This window comes from Lepisosteus platostomus, chromosome 18 (assembly GCF_059453375.1).
Source record: "Lepisosteus platostomus isolate fLepPlt1 chromosome 18, fLepPlt1.hap1, whole genome shotgun sequence".
In the NCBI taxonomy this organism is placed as follows: Eukaryota; Metazoa; Chordata; class Actinopteri; order Semionotiformes; family Lepisosteidae; genus Lepisosteus; species Lepisosteus platostomus.
The window spans coordinates 5,252,040-5,275,945 of NC_142628.1; the positions used below are offsets into that span (position 1 = coordinate 5,252,040).

The window sequence follows — 23,906 nt, forward strand, 5'->3', positions numbered from 1 at the left end:
AGGCAAAAAATATTTTTCTCATTCAAATATATTTTATTTAATTCACTTAAATACCGTTTGAAGAATTAGTTAAAAATGTAAAGCAGATTTTTTTTGCTGAAGAAAATAAGTGTCTCCTATGTTATTTCTTATCATGCACTGATGCAAAAATTTTAATCTAGTCTAGACAATCATACGTCCAATCTTGTTTTAATTTATTTCCACCAATCTGTTGCCAATTTAATCACCAGATAGGCTTTTCTATAGTAAATACTGAGTAAGGCTGTCTGTTTGCCTAATGAACCTTTCACTTTTGTCGTTTCTGTATGGAAGATGGACACTGACATATGTTACCGGACTCCCATTTTTATACAATGGTGATTATCTAAGGTAGTAAAACATAGTGTCACAATCCTTCTTATCAACATTCACATTATCAGTAATATATAAATCGCTACATGCATAAAACACAATACCTTTATTATATTTAGATACATATGGCGGCACTAGACAGGAATTAAAATTACTGTGGAGCATTCCAAGACTGGCATACCGAGCATTAACAAAGGGCTAAAAACTGAATTATCTCTGCGGGAAGAGCTTAACGGTTTCAAAAAATAGCCACATGGCTGTAATGATTTACCACAATTAGATCCTTATTTTAGCACATAAGAGACACTGGTTATTGAAATTGCTATGGCAAGTTGTTATGGGACTCACCCACCTAACACCTCATTATCAAATATTTGTTTTGCATTATAAAGAAAAATAAATCTAACAAATGCAATCTCAAAATATTTCATCCCTATTGTCTAAAAATAGAAGAGTAAACAACAAAGATAAAAATCAGCATGTGTCCTGTGCCCCTGGAGCTGCCAGTTCAAATCTAGGCTGTATCACTACCCAACACGTGGGTAGCTCCTATCAGAATACAGTTCTCAAATGGCCAATGGCCAAGCATCGCAGGACTTGGATGAGGCGGACTTGAGTGACTGTTCATATCTAGATCCCAGCAAGTCTTAGTCAGAAGAGAAATGTCAGTAACAAGCACATGACCTGACATAGTATACCGGTGTTTCCTAGACCCAAGCATGTCAATGTATTGGAACTCCAACTAACTTTTCTAACCACTTCTTCCAATTTGGGGTTGCAGAGGAGCTGGAGCCTAACCCAGCAAGCAACAGGCACAAGATGGCCAGTCACGTGTTGCTGTAAAATTTAAAATTGAGGTGCTAATGCAAATAGTCAAATACAGCATATGTGTTTTACGTCTTTCTGTACTTCTTATTTAATTATTCAGTTCAGGATGTATTAATACAATAACAATACTTCAGTATACCTCACACTAATCACTTCCATTTGTAAGATAATGGAAATCAGAAGCTCATGTTCATGCATATTTGTCAATAAATTGTGTTGCTTCTATAAACCTACAAAGACTCAGTTCAGACATTAACTTTTGAACAGACACGGTGATACAAATCTGCATAACTAAGTATGCAGAAGACTTAAAGCCAGTATTTATCCCAATGAAGGCGACTGTCACTGCAACACTGAGCAGTTCAAACTAAAAGCTGGGATTTTCAGTCAGAACAGTTAAGTGGCTCTTGGATGGCTTGCAATTGGCTGTTTCATTAGTAATCCCTTTTGCTCCTCAGGCACAAGGCATGTTAAAACTCTCATGTCCACTGCTCTGATCCCCCATTGTCCACGCTAAGGGGGTGTAACTGAAGCTCTAATCAGTGTGTAATGTAATCTCTGCCCAGCCTGTGTCACAGCACAATGCTGGTGTTGTAGTGGCTAGGGTTAAGGCAGTTTGCTGTCGTTACGCTCTGAAGCAGGTGTGAAGAATGACATCCCATGTCCACCAAGGTTGCCACTTTGCCAGTAGGTCTCTCCTCCACACGTCATGTGCAGAGCTCTTACACATCTGTTCAGGATTTCTCTCTCAGAAAGGTACAGCTAAGAGCTGCGACTAATGAATGAGTTTTTTTACTTCTAACTACATTTGAAATTTTCAGAACTCATCAAATAAACCCATATGAATGATCTTTGAGGAACAACACATGATGGATTGCCATTTCTGAGTTACAGGACTATGCAAAGGGGGTGTTACAAATCCAAATCCATGTCCCTGCAGATCACATGACTGAGCGGTTCAGTGAAATGTCTGAACTACATGAGGACCCCAGGCCATGAGCTGTTTGGCTGAAAAGGTGATTTTGTTTGGGTCATCGGACTCCATTGTTTTGTCTGCTCCTTTTGCATTAAAAGGCCTGCACACTGCTTTGCTCCGTTTAATAAAGGAACACTTCCTGCTTCTAGCTGTGATCAAAGCCAAATAAGCAATTAAGCATTAAGCCTTAATTGAAGAAGAATTTAAGTCATTAACCTACCACATCAATTTAATAGTGTCTGTGGTTACTTCCTACAGTGATCTCAAGAAATGAAAAAAAACACATCTATTGAAAATACAAATTAGTTACTGTTCTCTGAAACATTTTAGCACAGACATTTAAAGAGGACCAAATTATCAGGGGGTTTAACTGGCACATTCAACCACAGACTATATGGACAGAATGGAATTTTGGGAGTAAAAAATAAAATATAATAGACCGTGATGTTCACAATTACGTCTTTCCTGTGCTCATTACGTTACACGATCCCAAGCTTGCTCGTCAAACTTTACTATCTGTACTAAGTACAGAGACCTGACAAAAAGAGGTAACTTCTACCTGTTAAAATGCCTGAAGAAGACCTATGGTCCCTCCCCATGTTGTGATTGTAAACACTCTGAAACACTCTGAAAATGATCTGGGACATTTGTGTTCTGACTCCACTCCGATGGGATGGGGCTATGTTGGCGGCCTCTGCCGTGGCATCTTCCATGGACTCTCCAGGACCAACGTCACAAACAGGTTGCTAGGAAACCAGAAAGAAACATAATACAGCAACACAGAAGTTCAAAGAGCGCACCATTTTTTCACAGGGTGCTTCAAAATCCATGGTAAGAACATGATAAGCAGCATCCGATGAACATATTCACGTCCCCTGAGCAACACTTGCCACAATGAAAGACGTAAGAAACCCCCAACAAAGAATTTATTAAAGGACACCACAAAGTCCATAGGAACGCAAATCCCCAACAGTTGTTCAGTAGTAGATTCCTCTGTAGCTGTGGACTTATGTTGTACAGTGAGCTGGATGCCCATCCAGTAGATGGAAATGTGCCAATAAAAACCAGTTTGAAGTAAAAGGACACTTGTATTGAGTTTCACAAGCTTCTATATATAAAGCTGTGAGTTCAATTTTGCCACTGCTTTTGTAAAGGCATTTAAGATCGAAATCTTTTCCACAACAGTAACAAAGATGGGGGGTGGGGGTGGGGGGAGAGGCAGAGCCACACATAAAAAAAAACAGCAATGAAGTAGAAGCACCGTCTCCCAAAAGATCTCTGCACAGTGACAGCTGGTTCCAGAACCTGCATTTCACTGGAGGGGAAAATGCAGCATCCCCATTTTGTCTGCGCTAATGAGCGGCATGTAACAACCAGCAAAGAGAGTGGGGGTGACGAGGCAGAACCCCAGGTCTGCTCTAGAATGAACAGTCCAACAGAAGAACACATTGGCCCCTCTCCCCGGCCCGGACTCTCAGAGAGGCAGTGCGTGGTGTGGGCCTGCGGGGTCTATAAGAGAAGGCCCTCCCAGACAGACCGCAGGAGGGCTGCCACTCTGAGGGAGAGGAAGAGGCTGAAAAGGGTCAACGAGGCTTTCGAAGCTCTGAAGCAAAAGACGGTGCCAAACCCCAAACGGAGGCTGTCCAAGGTGGAGATTCTTCGCCACGCCATACAGCACATAATGAGGCTACAGTCTCTCCTGGGAGCTGCGAGGGAACAGGGAGCTGTGCCCGGCAGCAGAATAGCCACCTGCCACTGCGGCCCTCAAGTAGGGAATCTCTTTATTATTGTTTTTCTTCCAGCTATCCCAAACAGACAAGAAAATATGATGACCTTGCAGTTTTCATTTCGGACACTTTCTAAACTTCCCCCCAGATGTAATGCACTCTCTCTTTTTGACAGCTAGCCCTGTTTTCAGAAAAAAAAAACATTTAAACAAACTTAAAATCCAAAAATAAGTACATCAATTATAAAGATTGTATATCTTATACAACTTAGCATATCTTAATCCAACAAGTAAAGGAATTCACATATATACTCAGTTAAATCTGTACTATCCCTAAAATGCAATGGTAAAAAGTACTTCAATGAATGATGATGCACTACAACTGATTTACTGTAGATAACTGCTATATTTTTTTTTCTTTTGGTTTTCCTGATATAAAGCTTTGCATTTGATGCTTCAGATTTTGGTATGTTCCTATGCTCTTTGTTAGCTTATGCTGCAGTTTAAACAATTCTACTATGTAGATTTGCTGTGATTTATGATTATATACCACAGCAGGTCTTAAAATGATCGTTTTTATTTATTTATGAGATACACTATTGCTTAGACTAAACAGTTTACTAGGCTTAATTTCCTATACTAAATGTGACAATTCAGCCTGCAAAGCTAGCTGGTCCAAACCTCTCTCCTCTTTTCTGTTTTCGTTTTCTATGAGCCTGAGTGCTGTGCTGACCAGTCCCACCACCACAGTGTTCCATACTAGAGTCAAGACAAGACGCTACATCTGCTCACTCTGAGGACAAAGACAAGGTGCAGAAGGGAAAGACATACAGTATGATCTCCTATTCAGTGCTTTTCTAACTGTCTGAGTGTCTTTTTCTAGATTATGTTCATGTAAGATTCAGTATTTGTCATATGCTGAGAAACAAAAAACGTTTGCTACAAGACTAGACTGATGATACATTTTCATTCACTATGCAGAAACTCCAAAAGCACTAAGAGACGTATGTGCAGTTTGCTGGTAATGTTGTCGGGCAAATGTCTGGACCTGACCTTTTTGCTCGTCCGCAGGACTGGCCGTCCTCCAGTGTGTTATCCACAGAGGAAAGCAGGAAGACGGGGGGAAGGCTCTGGACAAGTGGCACGTGGCAAAAGAGCACCGTCTTTCACACTCAGGACTTCACAATACACACCAGGCAATAATAACGTAACACGTGTCTACTGGAGCTGGAAAAACAGATGCTTATCGCTGGGAAATACTTCAGTTACCGCATGGTTCAATCAAAGTTGAGCACCGCTTTGCTCATCTCAGATGTAAAATGGTTTACTTCTATGATCCAGAGGGAAAAAATGAACGTGCGGTTTCAATATTACAAATGAGTACTGAATCATTCCCCCAAAACACTCATATGACCAAAGAACTGTTCTGTTTGGCAACTGCACTCTGATGTAACTGCAATGTCTGTTGTTGTTTTTTTTCCTCGGCAATTCTCAATCAGTTTAAACTTTGTTTTCTCAATGTATTCAATTCAGAAGCACAGATCTTCACACAGATATAGTGTAATTACAACTTGGTCAATGAATATGTTGTTCTAAGTTACTGTATAATGTGTTAAATGTGTACATTAGTAAAGTCATATATTGTATACCAAATATTTGCATAATAAATTAATACTATGATCTCTTCACATTCTCTCTGAACAGATCGCTTTTACAATAGTACCAAGCTATTAAAGTTGTCATTTCCCTCGGAGATAGAAAATAGCATTTCTAATCAATATAAGTTTTGCTGTCAGTGACTTTTTCTACCTTATATAGTCGTCCTTACAAAAGTTGCAGAAACCTTATGTCAGTTTGTAATACTTGAGTAAATTTAACTTGTGCTGGAAACCTAAAGCCCATACTTTGCCACTTGTAGGTATGTATGGTTGTTTAAAATAAATAATTTAACGATAACGATTCATGTTATTTTTTCCAAGGTAATTGGGGGGAAAAACAAGTTTGTATGTGTGCTAATGTATGCCTTTCACTCATTGCACGAGTTAAGATCATCTACTATCAGGACATTTACGATGCATATTGAAAAAGTCACCAGTATTATAGTTTTATAGTACAGGATATTCGGCCCCGATAAATATTATATGTGGAAGCTCTCGTCCTAAAATGAATGACCTTACAGTGAGTGTGAAAAGTGGTTTTTTTCTAGGTAAAAAAGCGGCGAGGTCCGTGCACATACGCGGACAAAGTGCATAAACAGTGTTTAAAAAGATATTACTGCACAGGGGGTGCGCTTTTGGTGACGTCTATAATTCAGGTGTGCAGTAACACGTTACGTGTCAGTACGCCACAATCAACAGTCACAACTGTATTACAAACGTCCAGTTTTATCATAACTTTTTGATCGTTGATGTGTAACCTAATTTGGAAAGTTCAAAACCTGTAGCTCAAATGCACCGGATGAACAAAGTAGCTGAACGGGAAGAGAACTGGATTATACGCCTTCTTGTAGAGTCTAAATTTAACTGCGGAGCAGGCAGTTGCTCCACTTTTTTTCTTTCACAACCTATAAAATTACCGGGATTGCTACATGACAACATTCCGCCAAATACTCAGTCGTCATGCTCCAGTGAAATCATCTGCAGTAGATTCCGTTTTCCGCGATTTTATTTTTAAGCGACAGTTTTGATAAAATGTCGGAACCTGCAGGCAAACGGCTCAAACTAACCTTGCCTGTCTGCACGGCCCACCGGACGCTCACCGGGACCCGGGTGAAGCACAACTTCCCCTTGGTAGTTGAGGAAAGTTTGTGCGGCGTTATAACGGTGCTGATGGCGGTTGCTTATCGACTTCAAGCCCTGGTAAGGCGAAACAAGCTGGTCTTCGTGAACGATACTGTATGTATTTTATTCTGAGAGCCTCTCTCTGTTCCTTATCAAAAAGAGGTATTGAGGTTTGAGTTATTACACATTTACCAATTAGACTACAAAGCCAATGCATTTATCACTTCATCTATAACAATACTGCGCGCTGCTTATAAACTATAAATATACCCTTATAAATGTATTGTAAGTAACCTTTTTTAAGTTGTTCGTATATTTTAATACATTTTTTTAAAAAAATGTTTCATACAGTTCAAAAACATGATGAAAAAAGCAATCCAGATCCAAAAAATCCAAAAAAGTACAGGTGTTTTAATCTCACTGGGAAGAACTCTGAGATATTAGAAGTGATGTTTTATTGGGATGCCACAGTTTTAAGTATTGTATTAATTAAGTATGATTAATTTGCGGTAAATCACAATGTTTTGTGTAAACTTTCTGGGAGTCACGCTTCCAAAACTTTTACAATGAAGTATGATTTGTAATTGCACTTAAAAGGGCACGATAGCCCATTATAAATTTACAAATAACTAACTTTTGCACAGCCCTTCACTTCCAAGAAAGACCCACAGTCTAGAGAACGTGTGTTGCAGGATAGTAGCATATCTATGCAGCAGACGTTGTTACAGGAAATAGAGAACTGTTACAAAATTAAAACCTACCCCCCAAAAAAACACAGTAACAATACTAACAGGGTTTTGGGCTTAATATTCAAAGACAAAAGGGTAAGAGCACTGGAATGAACTTGGCCACAATCATCCACTTCACCAGAGAATATGTTATCTTTTAGAAAACTGTGGCATCCCAATACAACATCACTTCTAATATCTCAGAGTTTTTCCCAGTCTCAGATGAATCACCATTCATCATACTGCTCACAAGGGCTTCCTTCAGACTGAGATGAGCACTTTTTTCACTTCTGTTTCACACTCATACCTTATGCTGCACTTAATCTAATACTGGGTTATTAAATGAAACTTTTAGCGAATGTTCCTTCCATCTTCCAGCAGCTGGTATTTCAGTCCGTTAGTTCTAGTATCGAACCGAGGGCTTTTCATCCAACATGCAAGATTTATTCCAGTTTTCTTTGCTTTGAGTTAATTCTAGATTTTGATAAACACTTTTTAAACAAATAATTTATCTTCAAAAACACAACTGTTGGGTCAGCATATACATATGCTGGATTTTCAGATGTAAACGTTAGGAATTTTGGTAAACTTGGTGTTCCAGGGGCAGGTCTTCCCTGTTGCACTTAAAAAAAAAAAGTGTGTTCACTACAAGTGTCAAATAAGCAGTGTTCTGCTGAAAATGTTCAGAGATGTACCCATCCTTATGCAATAAAAATGAAGGCATAGACTACATTACAGACGGTATTATGTTTATACTAAAATAAATGGAATATAGCATAAACCATGGAGAACAATTACAAATTATCAACAAGTTCCATTGAGATTGAAGGACCCTGGCTGTCCAGCAATAAGTATATTGAGAATATCTAAATAAATATATTATTTTTTAAAATAAATAAATATAAAGAGTTATTGCATTTTGTTTTTGATCATATTGTATAGCTTTGTAGAAATATTTGTGGGTTATGTGCAGGAAATCACTACAGAAGTTACTGTCTTATTAAATGTCCAAATAAAAAGTTGAATTTAGCATATTTATAGGATGTTTATTGTTTCAGAATAGAGAAAGCTGACATTATCAATATCACACCTGTAGAACATTGTGTTTCCTTTCTTCTCTTTTCAGCAGGAATAAACCCGCTGCCTGTTCCTTTGCAGCCTACACATGCTGACGCAGCCACCTACTTGAAACACGATCAATATCGCTGTTTTTTGTTTCTGACAGGCGAAACTGTTTGAACGGGATGATATTGCTTTACCAAGAATAGCAGCATTTTTCCACCAGGAAGCTGAGCAGGAGCAGAAGGAAGCAGAGTCTCTGCTTGAATACCTGCGAGAGCGCGGAGGACAGTACTGCAATAAAGACATCCAGGTACGGGCCTGGCCCTTACAGCTGCTGTACCATAGCATGGTCAGGATTCCTCATACACAGCCAGGTCAACTGGTGCAGTTTTAAATATGTACTTGCATAAAATGAACGATAAAAACGTTAATATGCAAGTGTTTTAAAAAAACAGAACATTGAACTGCAGTGTTTGAGCTCATCTTTGATTAAATAAATCACTCAAGTCAAAGGAAGAGAAAAAAGGGGGTAAATATGAACTTTTCAGGGGTTATAGCGGTAATACTTGTCAGAGTTGACATTACATCTGAGTTCTGGAGAACTGGGGAGATGAATGCATGTACAGAAGGACGGTTACTTTAATTGTACCACCAGATGTACAGTAAGTTCTTGCTGTAGCACTGTGTATTGTCTTTTTCCCCTGCTGTTACAATTCATGTTAAATTGATCCTGAGGTAAAGCAAGAGTCCGTCATCAGCAATTTGAGACACCTTGTTATCCTTTAAAGACTTAAGATCTGAGAATAATGTGCTCTGTCCTTGTTGTCAGAACACTTTGAAGTATTCGACTGCAAAAGAACATTCAGATGACACACTATAGCCGAATAACTTTGAGATCGCTTTCAAGGGCACTACATATAAGTTTATTACATAGGTTTTAAATTCACTGCATAGAGCCAGTTTCTCTATTTTAGAATGTAATCTTGTTTATGACTATTGTGCAGAATGATTTAGAAATAGCAGGAAGGAGAGAATACATTTAAATGCCTGTTCCCTAATTAGAATATATAAAGCCAAAAACAAAATCTTGTTCACTGAACTGTGCTCAGTATAATAAAACATCCCCTCGAGAGCTCCCAGTTAATGCGACATGAATCTCTAAACTGGCGCTCTGCATTGTCTCTGGCAGAAACCGGGGTGCGAGGCGGTGGGCAGCGTTCTGCAGGCCCTGGAACTGATGCTGGCACAGTGGAAGGAGGTGGCCAGAATCCTGACGGAGCTCTGTCAACAGAGCAGGCAAAGTGGAGACCCTCACACAGCCAGCGTGGTCAAGAAGCGTTTCGTCACACCAGCCATTGGCAAGATCGAAGTGGTGGGCGCCCTCCTGACTAATGCCAGGAGGGTGGGCTGTAAGGATGAAACAGGTTTCGGGGAGTACCTGATTGACCAGCTCCAGAAAGAGCTGACAAATCTCTGAACTCTCCAAAGTCTTGCTCGCCTAAAACCCCTTTCCTAACAATTCTGTTTGCCTTCAGTCTTTTGTTTCTAGTTTGTGAACATCTTAGTTTAGACTATAAACAGTTAGTTTAGAACATCTTTACTTTGTAGGGCAACAACCTTTAAGCCATGTCAGTATCCTAGGGCAGGGTTTCTCAACGATGGGCTGCCTTCAGCCATTAACAGGTGTGGAACCTTGTGAGGTGCAAATTATGTTTCTCAAGTCTGATGAAGATTAAAGAAACAGAATATCTGAGAGCAGCTGAGCAAGAATTGTACCGATGTACTTCTAGACCAGCTCTGATTGAACACTGAAATGTGCTTGGGTCAGTGACACGTATGTGCATGCAGGTTAGGGGGCAGTGTGCCACAAACGCGTTATCTTTTTGCAAGTGTGCTATGGGACGGAAAAGGTTGAGAAACACTGCCCAAGGCCACTGCATGTTCACCAGCACTTCGACAGTCGACACTGTTCCCATTGGGAAAGGTAAGAAGTGTGCACGTTCAGCACAACTGGAGTTCAACAGTGTGTTTTTAATCCTGTGTTAAGCGGTTCCTGCAAATTGGTTCAACCTTCATTGTCAGCTTTTCTAAAATAACTCCTTTGTGAAAACCAATTGATTTTATTGAGTTGATATTTCAGTATAAGCTTTTGAAAAAAAAAAACAAGTGTTCGTATTCTTTTCCGACATGGAAGGGAACCTGACCAAAGAAACCCTTTCAGGGGACATTCCTGGCTCCTTTTAAGAAATATTTTTGTACGTATTACTTAAGAAATCTTTTAATAAAAGTCTAGATACCCAGGTCAATGAGCTACCAATACCAATTGTAACAACTGAGTAAATGTTCTCTGACTTGTAACACTCATATAGGTTTTCTGCTCTGAAAACTACAGTTTACAGCACATGTTGTGTGTGGGTTGTGGTGCGTGAGAGGTGGAAGGGAAAACTTTTCATTTCTTTCCTGTTTCAAGCATTTTTGTCATTTTCTGCCTTTGATGCAAACATTATCACTCACATTTTTGAGCAAAAAGCAAACATTTAAATTATTTTTGTTATTGATCGGGGAAGAATTCCTCATTTTACAGGGCTGGATTAAACTATTGTAAGTTAAAACACTATAATGTTTGATCTGCAAATAAGCAGGTTTCCTACCTCTGAGCACGATACAATGGTACAGTTGTGTTTGGAACAGGAAAACAGTTGGTCATCTTTTCAAGTCTTGTTTGTCTTTCACTTTTAAAAAAAAATAAAAAGGATATGAAAGTACTTTAAAACCTGGTGTGGTTGTAGGATCTTGCTTTAACCTTTATTTATTTCCATACTATCATTCACATACTTACAGTCCTATGTGTGTATGAAGCTTCTTGTATCTTGATGCTACTAACTAGAGTAAAGGAGATGGAGATTTACTATAAGTACACGGCTGAAGAGGAGTTGGAGACATAAAGCAACGTATATTACCAGCACAAACATTTAAGTTTAGTTTTGGATAAAAGCATTTCATACCCATGAAAGAAGTGAATAGTATTTTATCTGGGATAAATCTGAAAGTACAGTAGTAGCTTCAGAATACTGAATTGTTGCACTTTAATGAGAGATTAAGAAAATGATGTTCAAGTTTTTAAACAGATTTTCAAAGATTTGAAAACATCTGTCTAAATTTCACATGGTACCCCCTGTCCCAAGAACACTGATCATCCCCCTCGGCTCATCCTGGGCAGCTAGGACAATGGGCTTCTTGGTAAAAAACAAGGTTTATCACAATATGGTGATTTTAGACCAGAACCTTTGTGCCAAAACTGTGAAGTGGAAAACGTCGGACTCTTTCTTAATCATCCACCCACTTCCTTAGCCATCAGGGTCACGGGGAGCTGGAGTCTATCCCGGCAAGCAACGGGCATGTCCCGATCATATTACACACAAAATTAGCATATTGATGTTAGGGACAAACTTTACAATTCCCATAGGATGGCAAATTGAATTTAATTAGGCTGTTAGTAGGTCAATAGGCTGTGAGTGTAAAAACTGCCACTTAAGGTGAATACTTTGTTACACCTGGTAGAATAGCTACTTTTAGTGAAAAATATCTAGCCTATATCTACAGCCTGTAAAATCATACTTTCTTTTCAGAAAGAGTTTAAGTACTTCTAAAACAGGGAGCAGGAAGCGCTCCTTTAGACAAAGGGGTGTGGGGGTATGGAACAAACTACCCAGCTATGTTGATGGAGCCGATACTCCGTCTTATTTTGAGAGACGGGTGAATGAAATTCTTGGATCAACAACTAACTTATAGCCCAACAAATACGTCATTTTTAGTTCTAACTGAAAACTGAAAAGCAATCCTAAAAGATTAATTTCTGTTGATTTTTTTGTATGTAGGATTATGACGGACAGATAGAAAAGGATGACCAAGACTACAAATATTGCATAGGTTCAACCGCGTGAAAGAAAGCTTGGGTCTTTGATGAAGCAATGGTGATTAAATGCAGTAGCTAGTATTACATCTATTTAAATATGTAAAAAAAAACAATCAGAGACTGGATACAACTGTGAAATGTTAGTCTTTCTAAATGCTTTTATGTTACAAAGCGTATTCAGAACAGAAGACAGCTTTATGGGTTTTATTCGCTCACAGACAATGCGATATAAACATTAACAGAACATGAGCATACTGTATGGCTTCTATTGCCGTAGACGTAAAGATATTGACTAGGTACACTGTCGTGTTTTACTAAAGTCAGATGTGATTTTCCTTAAATCTTGCATTCAACACAATTATAGTGATAAAAAAGTATCAAATAATCCGAATGCTCCTTAATCCAGGCTCTGTTAATGACATCGAGCGAGTGGGTTATTGCATCTTAATACCGTTTAAATCAAAAGTTCCTTGTTCTTTATCTAGTTTTTTTTAGTAAAACCATATAAATGGTTGCGAGAATCTCGCAACAGCTTTTATTCATTCGCATTTTAAAAATATTCATTTTGGGGTGTAATAATATTATAATAAAACTGTTTTATTCATAGAGGTGGTACTGATAAATTTATTGTTAATGAGCTTGTTTGTATCTTTTGTTTAAAAGTCCTTATTTCCTCTGCAGAACCGATTACACTGAATTCTAACTGTTATTACTACTAATAATTACAATTTCAAAGCGCTAAACTATTATAGAGGGGTTCATTAAAAAAATAATACTACAATAAGTGTTATCAAGTGCTTTAAGTACTACTTGATGCCAAACAATGGGACTTGAGACTGCACTACAGTATACAGCAAACTACCCCTCTTTCCTGTCCTCTGTTCACTGCGATATCCGTTTGTATACCGGTTCCGCGCGTTTAAGTCGGAAGACGTTGTTGACTGCCCCTACCTAGACAGTTCTCCTTGTTTTTTAATTAAATTTCCCACCTCTTATTAATTAATAATAATTCCTTACACTTACGTTCCCAGAAATGGGTGTGTTAACGTATGTGTTCCTGTAGAAACGGTTAATTGCGAACACGAACACTAATAAACAGATCTAATTGCACATTTGTAGATGACCAGGTGCCTTTTGTTTAAAATAACACCCGACACGCATTAATATGATTGTCCCAGGAAATATTAAGCAGCGACGTTTTGATTAAAACTTTCCTTCAAGCGGTTATTCGTTACACGACATTAAACGCTCACCGGCTTCAGATAAATATTAAACCTTTTCAAAATGTTACTGAATTGTGTTTGTATTGTGGAATCGCTGTAAAGTTTTAAAGTTGTGATAAAGAACTTTGTAGATCTTGTATTTTTTTCTTCAATTGTAGATTGGATAATTATTGGCTTATTAATGCTAAACAACTACTTACTGTAACTAAGCTGTTCCGTATTTAACCCGAATATTAGGAACCCCGTCTTTCGTCCTGAAATAAAAATGCCCACAATGAAAAGAAATCCTTACTCATATATAAACTGTTAGACTTTGTCTTATTATGATTGCTCTTTTATTATTATTATTTTATGATTGCTCTTTTATTTCAATAAAATCGTTTAACATTTTTTCTAGACGTAATATGTAAAGAAATGAACCCAAAAATGTATAGAATTGTACGACTTCAAGGTGTGTATTTCCTAAGGAAATTAATACAACGAAAAAATACATTGTTCTACATACATTCGTTAAGATGTGGCGATACACCCGAGATCTTGCATTTTTTTAGGATTCTGTAAATTGCCTGCCTGGCTTTTAAACCTGTACATAACAAAGAGAACCCTGACAGAATCAGGAAAAGAAACTTAAACCCAATTTAACTCATGGATTTGTACCCTGAATGGTGTATGAGCTAATTGGCTAAACACGATTTACATTCTAATGTTTGATGATACAGTATTCTACAATAAAGCTACCTTTAACGAAATATAAAGCACATATTCCTTTTTAGGGTGATTTTTTGTTGGTTTAATCACGGAACCTTGCACTTTCTTACAGGCCAACAAAAAAAAATCGGATCGTGGTAAAATTTTAAATGAAAATAGGACCTTTGAAATAACGTAGGTTTCTCTCGCTGTTTTTCAATGAGACAGTATATGGTGCTAAAACAAGTAAACTTTGGGGACGAATGTACTTTTCCAGATACCTTTTTTTTATACGTATATACAAATACTGTAAGGTAGGCTTGAGATGTGCGTTAAGTGGGAACGATCTATTCGCTTTACCTCGACTCTTTACTGCCATCTAGTGGCGCATGATAAAACTCACTACCTGAGAGCAGAAGGGTGCTGTCATCGGAAACTTCAGGGCTACGGTTGTTGTATCTGGTGATGCGGCATCTTTCTTCACAATAAAACATAATACAGAAATAACTTCGTTAAAATGAATTAAAATAATTCAGCTTTTAATAAAAATAATATAATATGGTTTAAATATCCAACTATTTATGGAATGTTATTATGAAATTTAAAACCTCAAGAACCGTTCAGGAACGACACGCTTATTAGAATTAAATCTAAAGAGTTATAAATAAGAAGGCACCGTGAAAAATGTATGATCAATCTTGTAAGAAATACGGTTTCGATTTAAAAGGAAGTAATGTAGTCGTTTAGCATATTTTATAACCCAAGGGTGCTTGTGGTAATGAGAACACTTTCTAAAAAACTTTTCGAATAAAACATTTTAGTTAAAACATTCACGATTAAACCAGTCAGCAAGTTGATACTGTATATAACCTATTTGACGATAAATGAGAGAGTGAGATCAACATTTCAAATAAGTGAAAAACTACCCCCTTCTGAGAAAACTAGCTGTTAAAGGCTGAAATTAGAATAAAAAAGAAAACCATCTAAAACGATAAAGGACAACATCGAAACGTCCATGTTTTCCAGTATCAAAATAAACCCGTTAGTGAGATAAACCCGGTCTGGCAATAAGAAAGAAAAGCTGTTCAGTGATTTGCTTCAAATAATAATAAAAATTATCCCTGAGCATTTCTAAGGTTAGTTTGTGAACTTTTAAACTTGATAATGTAGAAAAATATTTTTTTTGAAAGACCCTTCAATAAAAAGGCGTAATGGCCAGTTTAACAAGTATACAGAAGCTTATGCGAGTCGCAAAATAATTCGTGTATCCAAACACACCAGCGGTCTATTCTGCTTTATGTATTATTTTCTCGGGGGTGAGTTGAATAGATTGTTAACAAAAATGCGCTCCCTAGAACATGATAAAAATGATGTTTTTATTACGAAAATTCAAAAGTTGTGCGTGATCCCCTTATCACCCGCGGTGTTTTCTCTTTCCTGAACATTCTCCAGGATGACACCGGAGAGGAGAGGGGAACAGCGAACTCCTCCCAAGAGGCTCGCCCGTGCCCTGCCTCTCTCCGTGCTCATTGGTCACTGCAGAGAGGTGTCCGAAAGCCAAGATACGCCCAAGAGCTGCAAGTCCTCATAAATAGAGCAAAAAACACATGCTCAGCAACAGGTACCCAAAGGGTGCTTTAAGCAGGCAGTCCTGGAGACAAGCACTCACCATCCTTGGTTTTAAAGTCACGTCAAGTTCTACATTTAAGACGCGTTCGGGGTTTTTGTTTTTGTAACATTTGAAGAACTGAAGTTAAACTTTACTCCTAGAAGAGAAAGGCAAAAGCCAAAGTAAACTTTTTCGTTGTTGTTGTTGTTTTTTTGTTTTGTTTTCTGGAGGCAGAAATCAGCCCTTCACCATGGAGTTATCGGATATCACTTTTCCCATCACCAGCGCTGACGACTTCTACGATGACCCGTGCTTTAACACCAGCGACATGCACTTTTTCGAAGACCTGGACCCCAGGCTGGTTCACGTGGGCTTGCTGAAGGCGGACGACCACCATCACAACGAAGACGAACACATTCGGGCTCCCAGCGGGCACCACCAGGCGGGCCGATGCCTGCTCTGGGCTTGCAAAGCCTGCAAGAGGAAGACCACCAACGCCGACCGCCGGAAAGCGGCCACGATGAGGGAGAGGAGGAGGCTGAGCAAAGTGAACGAGGCGTTCGAGACCCTGAAGAGGTGCACATCCACAAACCCCAACCAGAGGCTACCCAAGGTTGAAATTCTCAGAAACGCCATTAGCTACATTGAGTCCCTACAATCCCTACTCCGAGGTCAGGATGAAAACTACTACCCAGTACTGGAGCACTATAGCGGGGACTCCGACGCGTCCAGCCCCCGGTCCAACTGCTCGGATGGAATGGTGAGATGATTTTAATGATTTTAACATAGTGAGATTTGCCATCGTAACTTAGTGGCGCGTTGGTTTGACTGTAAACTTCATGCGATTCATGTGCGTTGTACCGCAAGCCGAACATTTCGAAATGTCTTTCTTCCAGATGGATTTCGGCGGCCCAACATGCACTTCGAGGAGAAGAAACAGTTATGACAGCGCTTACTTTTCCGAAACTCCAAATGGTAAGTGTCAGGCTAGACCCAACTGGGTGCAGCTGTTTTTTTTTCCTTTAGAAGGAGGGGATAGCAGGCTTGGGAATCATACAGTATCGTCTGACATTAGTTGAGATGTTTTATTGTGGCCTTCTAGCAAGTGTAACGGGAATTCTGGTCTCAAGAATGACCATGTCAGCATATAGGTATACACATATGTAAAGCACGAACTTAGTCAGAAGGATGTTTATGCATGAGTACATTTCAGATCCCGTGAAATCAGTTCCGTTAGCAGCACAACGTCACAATTATTTCTTATATCTTCAGATTCCAGGACTAGTAAGAACTCGGTCATTTCCAGCTTGGATTGTCTGTCCAGCATCGTGGAGCGCATTTCAACAGACACCTCGACATGCCCGGCGCTGCCCGCACAGGACGGGGGCGAAGGCAGCCCCTCGTCACCCCGAGAGGGATCCATCTTGAGTGAGGCCGGGGCGCCCGTCCAGTCCCCCACCAACTGCACTCAGCTGGCCCACGACCCCAACCCCATCTACCAAGTGTTATAAATGCGCCGGGTTTCTCCCGAAATGACTGACGAACAAACTATACATTCTTTAACGAACGATTATTCCTCTAAAGACGGTGGACAAAGTTACCACGTTTCTGACTAAACCGGGGAATGGTTGCCATTCTCTTCCTATTAATAGAAAGGTGTTCCAATGCCTTAAAGGCGACATATCCCTTTTCATGCCATTTCAGTATTGATTGATTTACAGTATTATATCAGATGCACTGTCAAAGACTAACAAGAAAATGTGAATACTTACGTCAGAAAACTCTGGCGAAGAGAAATGTATTTGTGTCAACAAACAGTATTTATAGAACAGCATGTTTTTCCTAAAGGAGATTTGGGTCATGTGGTACAGATCCGTATCAGGGCTGATATGATAAGCGGTGTCATTTATTAATGCCATTATAAAGCGGTACCGCTCTAGATCATTTCATCTCGGAAACAAAGTCATCTCCGCAAAGTATTTCCACTTTATATAAAAAAAACAAACAAAAAGCCAAAACGAAACTCATCTGGAGAATGTGGACCATTTTTGTAATGTATACTTGTAAATAAGAGCTGCTTTGCTTAAAATGTTTAAATATTTAATGTTGCTTGTTTATAGAGTCGCTTGGTTTGTTGTGTCAAATCTTTAACTTTATATTTATATATCTTAAAATCTGGGTGAATGTCACAGTTTAAATAAAGAAACCAACACGGATATTTATATATAAATGACGTGGTCTGTTTTATCGTTTTTACCTTGTGAATTCTTTGTTGACAAAATCACAATTTAGGCTAATAATAATTTACAATAATAACAATTTAGGCAGGTAATTGTTTGTAGGGAACAAACGACAGTATATTCGTTATTTGTTGCTTTTATATATGTAAAATGCTTTTACATATATTGCTTTTACATTATTCTAATTGAAATAATATCTAAACGTTTAGATTGGGGATACTCTGTCATGTACATAAAACATCAATTTTATTTTAAAGATACTGTACTGCTAACTGTGTGTTTATATGATTATATAAGTAAGATTTTACACGCCATTCTTTTAATAGGTCGCCTGTTATTTTGGTGAACATGCACAACAATATTTTTCATTTTTTGCGAGAAGAATTTTTAATCTTCACATCCGGTTTACAAGAATAAGTGATCTTTAAGCTATGTGTCCGTTGAACTCCGTAGGATTTATCAACGATTCGTTTGTATGTAGCAAAAACATTTATACTGTCTGAATATCTTGAGCAAATAACTTAAAAAAACCAGGTATATAGAAAGCAGAAAATATTCAAATTCTTTCGATTTTAGCTTAAATACGAATAAACTCCAATTATGATAAAAAAATAGCTTAATAAGTAACCTTCTTTGGAAAAGAGCAGTCATCAATGGCAAGAATATTCCCTCGAAATCGGTACATTTTGAGAGGGGTGATGGCAACAGTTCTGTCGAAAATCAACTGTTCAAATCTGAAGGCAGAACTATTTTGGAGAAAAAAAACTACTGAACGTTATCAAGACAACTCGTAGACTCGTATGCAATTCATATTCTAATCATTGTAAAATAATTTAAATATTAAAATTAAATATTCCACATCATTTTAATCCTGTATACACTAATTATACAACAAAATTGTGACATTCGAAGCGTCCGTGAACAAACTGAGAAACAAAAACTATTTTGATCGGACACAAGGGTTAAACCGGTCCTCTCTGTAAGTTGATCTCATTTCAAGTCGCCCATATTAAAAGCACTAACTGAAATACAGTTCTGTGCCGATTTCCTGTGGTGTAGAATATGTTTGCATTTATTCAATAAATAACGTTTAATTCTAAAATACTGAAACGGATAAAATTATACATTTATTTAAACAATTATGTTTATGTATTAAGTTTTCCCTTACAAGGTTTATTTGCGCCTATACATTTTAATATTTAAGAAATACCTTTAGGTTTTATAGAATTGACACAAAAATAAATACATCAAATTCAATAATTTGTTCATTTATATAAATACTTTACTATGTTATTAATATTTTAGCTGACGCCCTTATCCAGGGGGGAAACAGCACAATCGCAGCAAAATACTTGATCAACTACCATTACTGTAACGCACCGTAAAGTGAAAAGAAGGATTTAATGTCTCATAGGGCATAAAAGGCAAGGAATCGAAGATAAAACCTTCACTAAAACGCTGTACACACCCATTGGAAACACACTGTAAAACGATAAACTTTAATATCTGTTTCGCGGAATGCTCTGTTAGCAGTGAGAGGGTGCTATTTTAAACGGCGCCATTAAAAGATCTATAATTAGAACAGAATGCACTACATGCTTTCGCAACTTCATTACAGCACTATATTCATATAGTGAGATATTCATCACTATACGAAAGAAAAGCCGACCACGGAGGAAGAAAGGGAGCACAAGGTTCATCAAATAATATAGTTTTGCATACATACATTCATCAAAACGATGGTAATGCATATCAATTTATATCATTTCTATATATGCAACTAAGTAATAGGGTAGTCTAACCGAAGCGGTTCAAGTGGGTAGCAAGGTAGTTCAAGTCGGTCAGACTAGGGTCTAACCGAAGCTGTTTCACATCTTTGCAATATAATACTAATAATAATAATAAATTATAATAATTATAATAATAATAATTGCTTACACTTATATAGCGCTTTTCTGGACACTCCACTCAAAGCGCTTTACAGGTAATGGGGACTCCCCTCCACCACCACCAGTGTGCAGCCCCACCTGGATGATGCGACGGCAGCCATAGTGCGCCAGAACGCTCACCACACACCAGCTATCAGTGGGGAGGAGAGCAGAGTAATGTAGCCAATTCATAGAGGGGGATTATTAGGAGGCCATGATTGGTAAGGGCCAACGGGAAATTTGGCCAGGACGCCGGGGTTACACCCTTACTCTTTTCGAGAAACACCCTGGGATTTTTAATGACCACAGAGAGTCAGGACCTCGGTTTTACGTCTCATCCGAAGGACGGCGCCTGTTTACAGTATTATGTCCCCGTCACTATACTGGGGCATTAGCCCACACGGACCGCAGGGTGAGCGCCCCCTGCTGGCCCCACTAACACCTCTTCCAGCAGGAGGTCTCCCATCCAGGTACTGACCAGGCTCACACCTGCTTAGCTTCAGTGGGTTGCCAGTTGTGAGTTGCAGGGTGATATATAACCTAAGCGTTTCTGTGTGAATTTGTATGGGCAACTCAGACAAATTAAGTGTTCAGTGAAGAACTGCTCTTATCTGATACGAAGTAGAATATTGCATACCGTTGTAGGACTGACAGTAGATGAGGTTTTGCAGTCGTAGGGAATGTTGACACCGATATTGGTGAGGGACAGCGCCGCCTCGTGTCAGAACAAGAGATTGCCATTCCAACTGTTTTACTTGGAACCGGAGCATGAAGTGTGAAGTTAACAAGATTTCTAGAATAGTTACTATTGCAGGGAAGGTGATCGGCAAGCCACAGAAACACCGGGGGGACATTTCTGATAGTGCGGTGCATAGGTGCATACACCACAATCTGGGCTTGAGCCAAAATGCTGGGTTCCTACAGAAGCCTTCTAGGGACACTACGACATCGCTTTAATAAATGTTCCTTGAACATTATTAGACGTATGTTGTTTCTAAGCCTTTCGGCATACCCAGCCTGTTGATGTATCGCAACAGAGAAAGTCAGTGCTGCAGTCCCATTATAAAAACATTGCTTTGCTCCTCTGTACTTATTTTAAAAATAGTGATGTTCCCCAGCAGGCTATGAGGGTTGTGTCTGGAGTGTAACATATGCCTGTTGGTGCCCATATTGGCAGTCACCAAAAGGGCTACATGGATCAAATACTGTCCTCTCATGTGAACTTTCTCATGCTCTTGTAACACATCACCTGCATGAATAATAAGTACAAAGGTGGGAAACTGAATGATAAGTGTTCACAGATGGAAAATCTGATTTCTTGGTGCAGCATTAAGATACTGAAAAGAACTATAGACCCCACAGCTTGCCAACATATTTCTAAATTCCATGCTGAATAGAGAAGGAAAGAAACACAACGTTTTGGCTGTAAGCCCTCTTTAGGTGTGTGACCTGAGAAGGCTGACACAACTGAAGAAGGCTCCACAGCCGAAACGTTGTTTCTTTTCAACTCTTTTTCAGCATGGAATAAACCTTTACTTGCTCCCTTGCAGCCTACGTATGCTGACGCAGCGACCTACTCGAACTATTTCTGAATTCTTTCATTCACATTCCATTCCTGTGACTCTCAAATACTCATAAGGAGTAAATTAACTAACTGCGATTACTCATATGGCCTTGTGGGGAAAAAAGGAATATTGTTACTCATTGGGGGTTCTGAAAACGTCCTCGATTTCTTCCACATGTTTTCAGGTGGAGCCAAGAAAAAACAACAACCTGGACCGTCAGTCTGTGACCACGCCCACATTTTTTTCCTTTAATGTAGATTAAATTATATAATTATGTAGTCTAAGCCTCGCAGGGGGAAGGGGTAAAACGTACTTTTGTTGAGAGAAAAATAGCATTTTTTCCATGGGTTTTCTTTTCCAACGCTTTGGAAACTTAACGTGTTCCTTTTACATCGGAGAAGAGCTCTATTGTAGCAGTAAAGGCACTGCTGTATTGGCAGAATGTATACTTCTTTATCTTAATCTTTCTTTTTCAAACACTTCATGAACTTTAAAAAAATCAAGCGTGTGCATTTAACCAAACCGAAAATAGCCTGCCTAGAATTGTAGTTTTTAAGTTATTTTCCAGAGTATGTTATGTGATTATGTTCTTATAATCATGGTAAAATTACTCTTGCATCTAAAATTTCTCAATTGAAATGGTGTTTAAATTCTAAATTCTGCTGTTTTGTGTTTTCAGTTTAGTGTCTTTGGGCAGGACATGATTCGCAGTAAATAATGGGAGTATAGACGTAAGTATAAACATGTTTTATTCATTTCTTCACACGTATCTTATTGAAATTTATTCTGCGTTTAAATAAATATTCGTCTAAATACATCTGTTCTTGCGTTTCCAGTTTGGTGTCTTCCGGCAGGCCATGCTTGGCTCAGCTGCTGGAATTATCCAAGTATAAACCTTTTTATTCGTTTACGTGTATCATATTAAGTACAATATATACTGAACCCCCAAAAATTGTTGTTGGAAAATGTGATGCACCTTGTCAAAAAAAAAAAGAATAGAGTCAAACTAGGCGATACTAGATTTCTCCACGGCAGAAATGGTTTTGACTCGACCACACGGCTAAAACTGCGATCAGTTTTTTGTTAATGCGCATAATACAGACTCATAAGAAACCGTTTTGGACCACAACAATTGAACCCACGTAGCCTAGAAAGATTTGGATTAATTATTAATTATTAATGTGTTAACTACGTTGTTTCGGAAGAATATGCTAATTAGAATGGGAGTTGTAAAACAAAAAAAGTACAATGTGGTAGTTTCCATATAATCGATACACTGTAGCTGTATTGATAGTGTTGTGTCTTCGGTAATCACACTTTAAATGTAAGCCTGAGTACTTCAATAGCCTGTTGATCAGGAACATTTTCTGTTACACCAGGCTAAGCGCTTCATTCCAGCTGTAAATCTTTTAAAACTGTTTCATCTTCTGAACGTGTCCGTCAATACAGTTTGACTAACTGGAATAAATTTCGATGTCCTGTGTTCGGAACAGAAACCGCAGCTAATATTGATGATTTCTGTTGTTTTGCAGGAAGTGGAGGTGCGTTGGAGAAACAGTAACGTGCTCTGTTTTTCCATGTAGTTGCTTGCAAATCTTTTCGTACTGTTTACTTGAAAAAAAAAATAGTGATAATGTAGCCGTACTTGAACACTTTGCAATTTAAGTGCATATTGATTTTCACTTCCAAACCTGTGCATCTGTTGTACTGGAATGCCATGTTTCATATACAATTTTCGCTCAATAAATGAATGGAAGTTTGATTTTATTTCCTTTCTCATGCAGAGACAGTCCCACCCCCCGTACCCCCGTGGTCCAGAAAAATGTTGGTGAGTTTTCTGGCGGAGAGATTGTGCGAACAGTTTCTGAGAAACGAGGCGATGGGTGGGCTGTCTTATCCTTGCAGTCAAAGACTGAAAGAGGACACCCTATCGCATTTTGACTTGGAAACTGCAGAGGCCACCCCCTTTTTAAGTGGCTCCAGATTTTCCTGCCAAAAAACGTGCATATCTCGGGTATTTTTCTGGGCGTTATCTCCATCAATCAAACCTAGCCTAGCCAAACACGCACAAATTCAATAAGAAACCAATAGGTAATTTAATAGGAAATCAGACACATTCCTGTCCCACCTCTAATATTTAGAATATACGTTCAGCCACATAGAAATTCAATGCTACCTATAAATGTAAGAGCACGTACCATATACAATTTAACTCCCTGCTTTGAACACCATCGTTACAATTGTTATTTTCCCCCATCTTTACCCAATATATGAATAAAAGAACCAG

General features: G+C 38.6%; 3 protein-coding genes across 3 annotated transcripts; all 3 read left to right on the forward strand.

Annotated features, from left to right (window-relative positions):
* The first annotated feature begins 3,411 nt into the window (after nt 1-3,411).
* Nucleotides 3,412-5,837, forward strand: LOC148645492 (myogenic factor 6-like). The gene is made up of 3 exons (XM_088610997.1): nt 3,412-3,923; nt 4,597-4,691; nt 4,953-5,837. The coding sequence occupies exons 1-2, from the start codon at nt 3,483-3,485 to the stop codon at nt 4,642-4,644; spliced, it is 489 nt and encodes a 162-aa protein (XP_088467123.1). The 5' UTR covers nt 3,412-3,482; the 3' UTR covers nt 4,645-4,691; nt 4,953-5,837.
* Nucleotides 5,838-6,270: 433 nt separating this feature from the next.
* On the forward strand, nt 6,271-11,224 carry LOC148645493 (ferritin, heavy subunit). Its single transcript, XM_088610996.1, has 3 exons — nt 6,271-6,739; nt 8,615-8,761; nt 9,641-11,224. Exons 1-3 carry the CDS (start codon nt 6,572-6,574, stop codon nt 9,926-9,928), a joined length of 603 nt encoding a protein of 200 aa, XP_088467122.1. The 5' UTR covers nt 6,271-6,571; the 3' UTR covers nt 9,929-11,224.
* Nucleotides 11,225-14,019: 2,795 nt separating this feature from the next.
* On the forward strand, nt 14,020-18,116 carry myod1 (myogenic differentiation 1). Its single transcript, XM_088610995.1, has 3 exons — nt 14,020-16,646; nt 16,783-16,861; nt 17,159-18,116. The coding sequence occupies exons 1-3, from the start codon at nt 16,137-16,139 to the stop codon at nt 17,395-17,397; spliced, it is 828 nt and encodes a 275-aa protein (XP_088467121.1). The 5' UTR covers nt 14,020-16,136; the 3' UTR covers nt 17,398-18,116.
* Nucleotides 18,117-23,906: the final 5,790 nt, after the last annotated feature.

Bases quoted from the DNA above. Each gene is read 5' to 3' on its own strand.
- LOC148645492 (XM_088610997.1), top strand. From the start codon at position 3,483: ATGCAGCATCCCCATTTTGTCTGCGCTAATGAGCGGCATGTAACAACC. The intron at 3,924-4,596 runs GTAGGGAATCTC...GTTTTCTATGAG, and splicing joins CCTGCCACTGCGGCCCTCAA to CCTGAGTGCTGTGCTGACCA.
- LOC148645493 (XM_088610996.1), top strand. From the start codon at position 6,572: ATGTCGGAACCTGCAGGCAAACGGCTCAAACTAACCTTGCCTGTCTGC. The intron at 6,740-8,614 runs GTAAGGCGAAAC...TGTTTCTGACAG, and splicing joins CTTATCGACTTCAAGCCCTG to GCGAAACTGTTTGAACGGGA. The intron at 8,762-9,640 runs GTACGGGCCTGG...TGTCTCTGGCAG, and splicing joins ACTGCAATAAAGACATCCAG to AAACCGGGGTGCGAGGCGGT.
- myod1 (XM_088610995.1), top strand. From the start codon at position 16,137: ATGGAGTTATCGGATATCACTTTTCCCATCACCAGCGCTGACGACTTC. The intron at 16,647-16,782 runs GTGAGATGATTT...TCTTTCTTCCAG, and splicing joins CCAACTGCTCGGATGGAATG to ATGGATTTCGGCGGCCCAAC. The intron at 16,862-17,158 runs GTAAGTGTCAGG...TTATATCTTCAG, and splicing joins CTTTTCCGAAACTCCAAATG to ATTCCAGGACTAGTAAGAAC.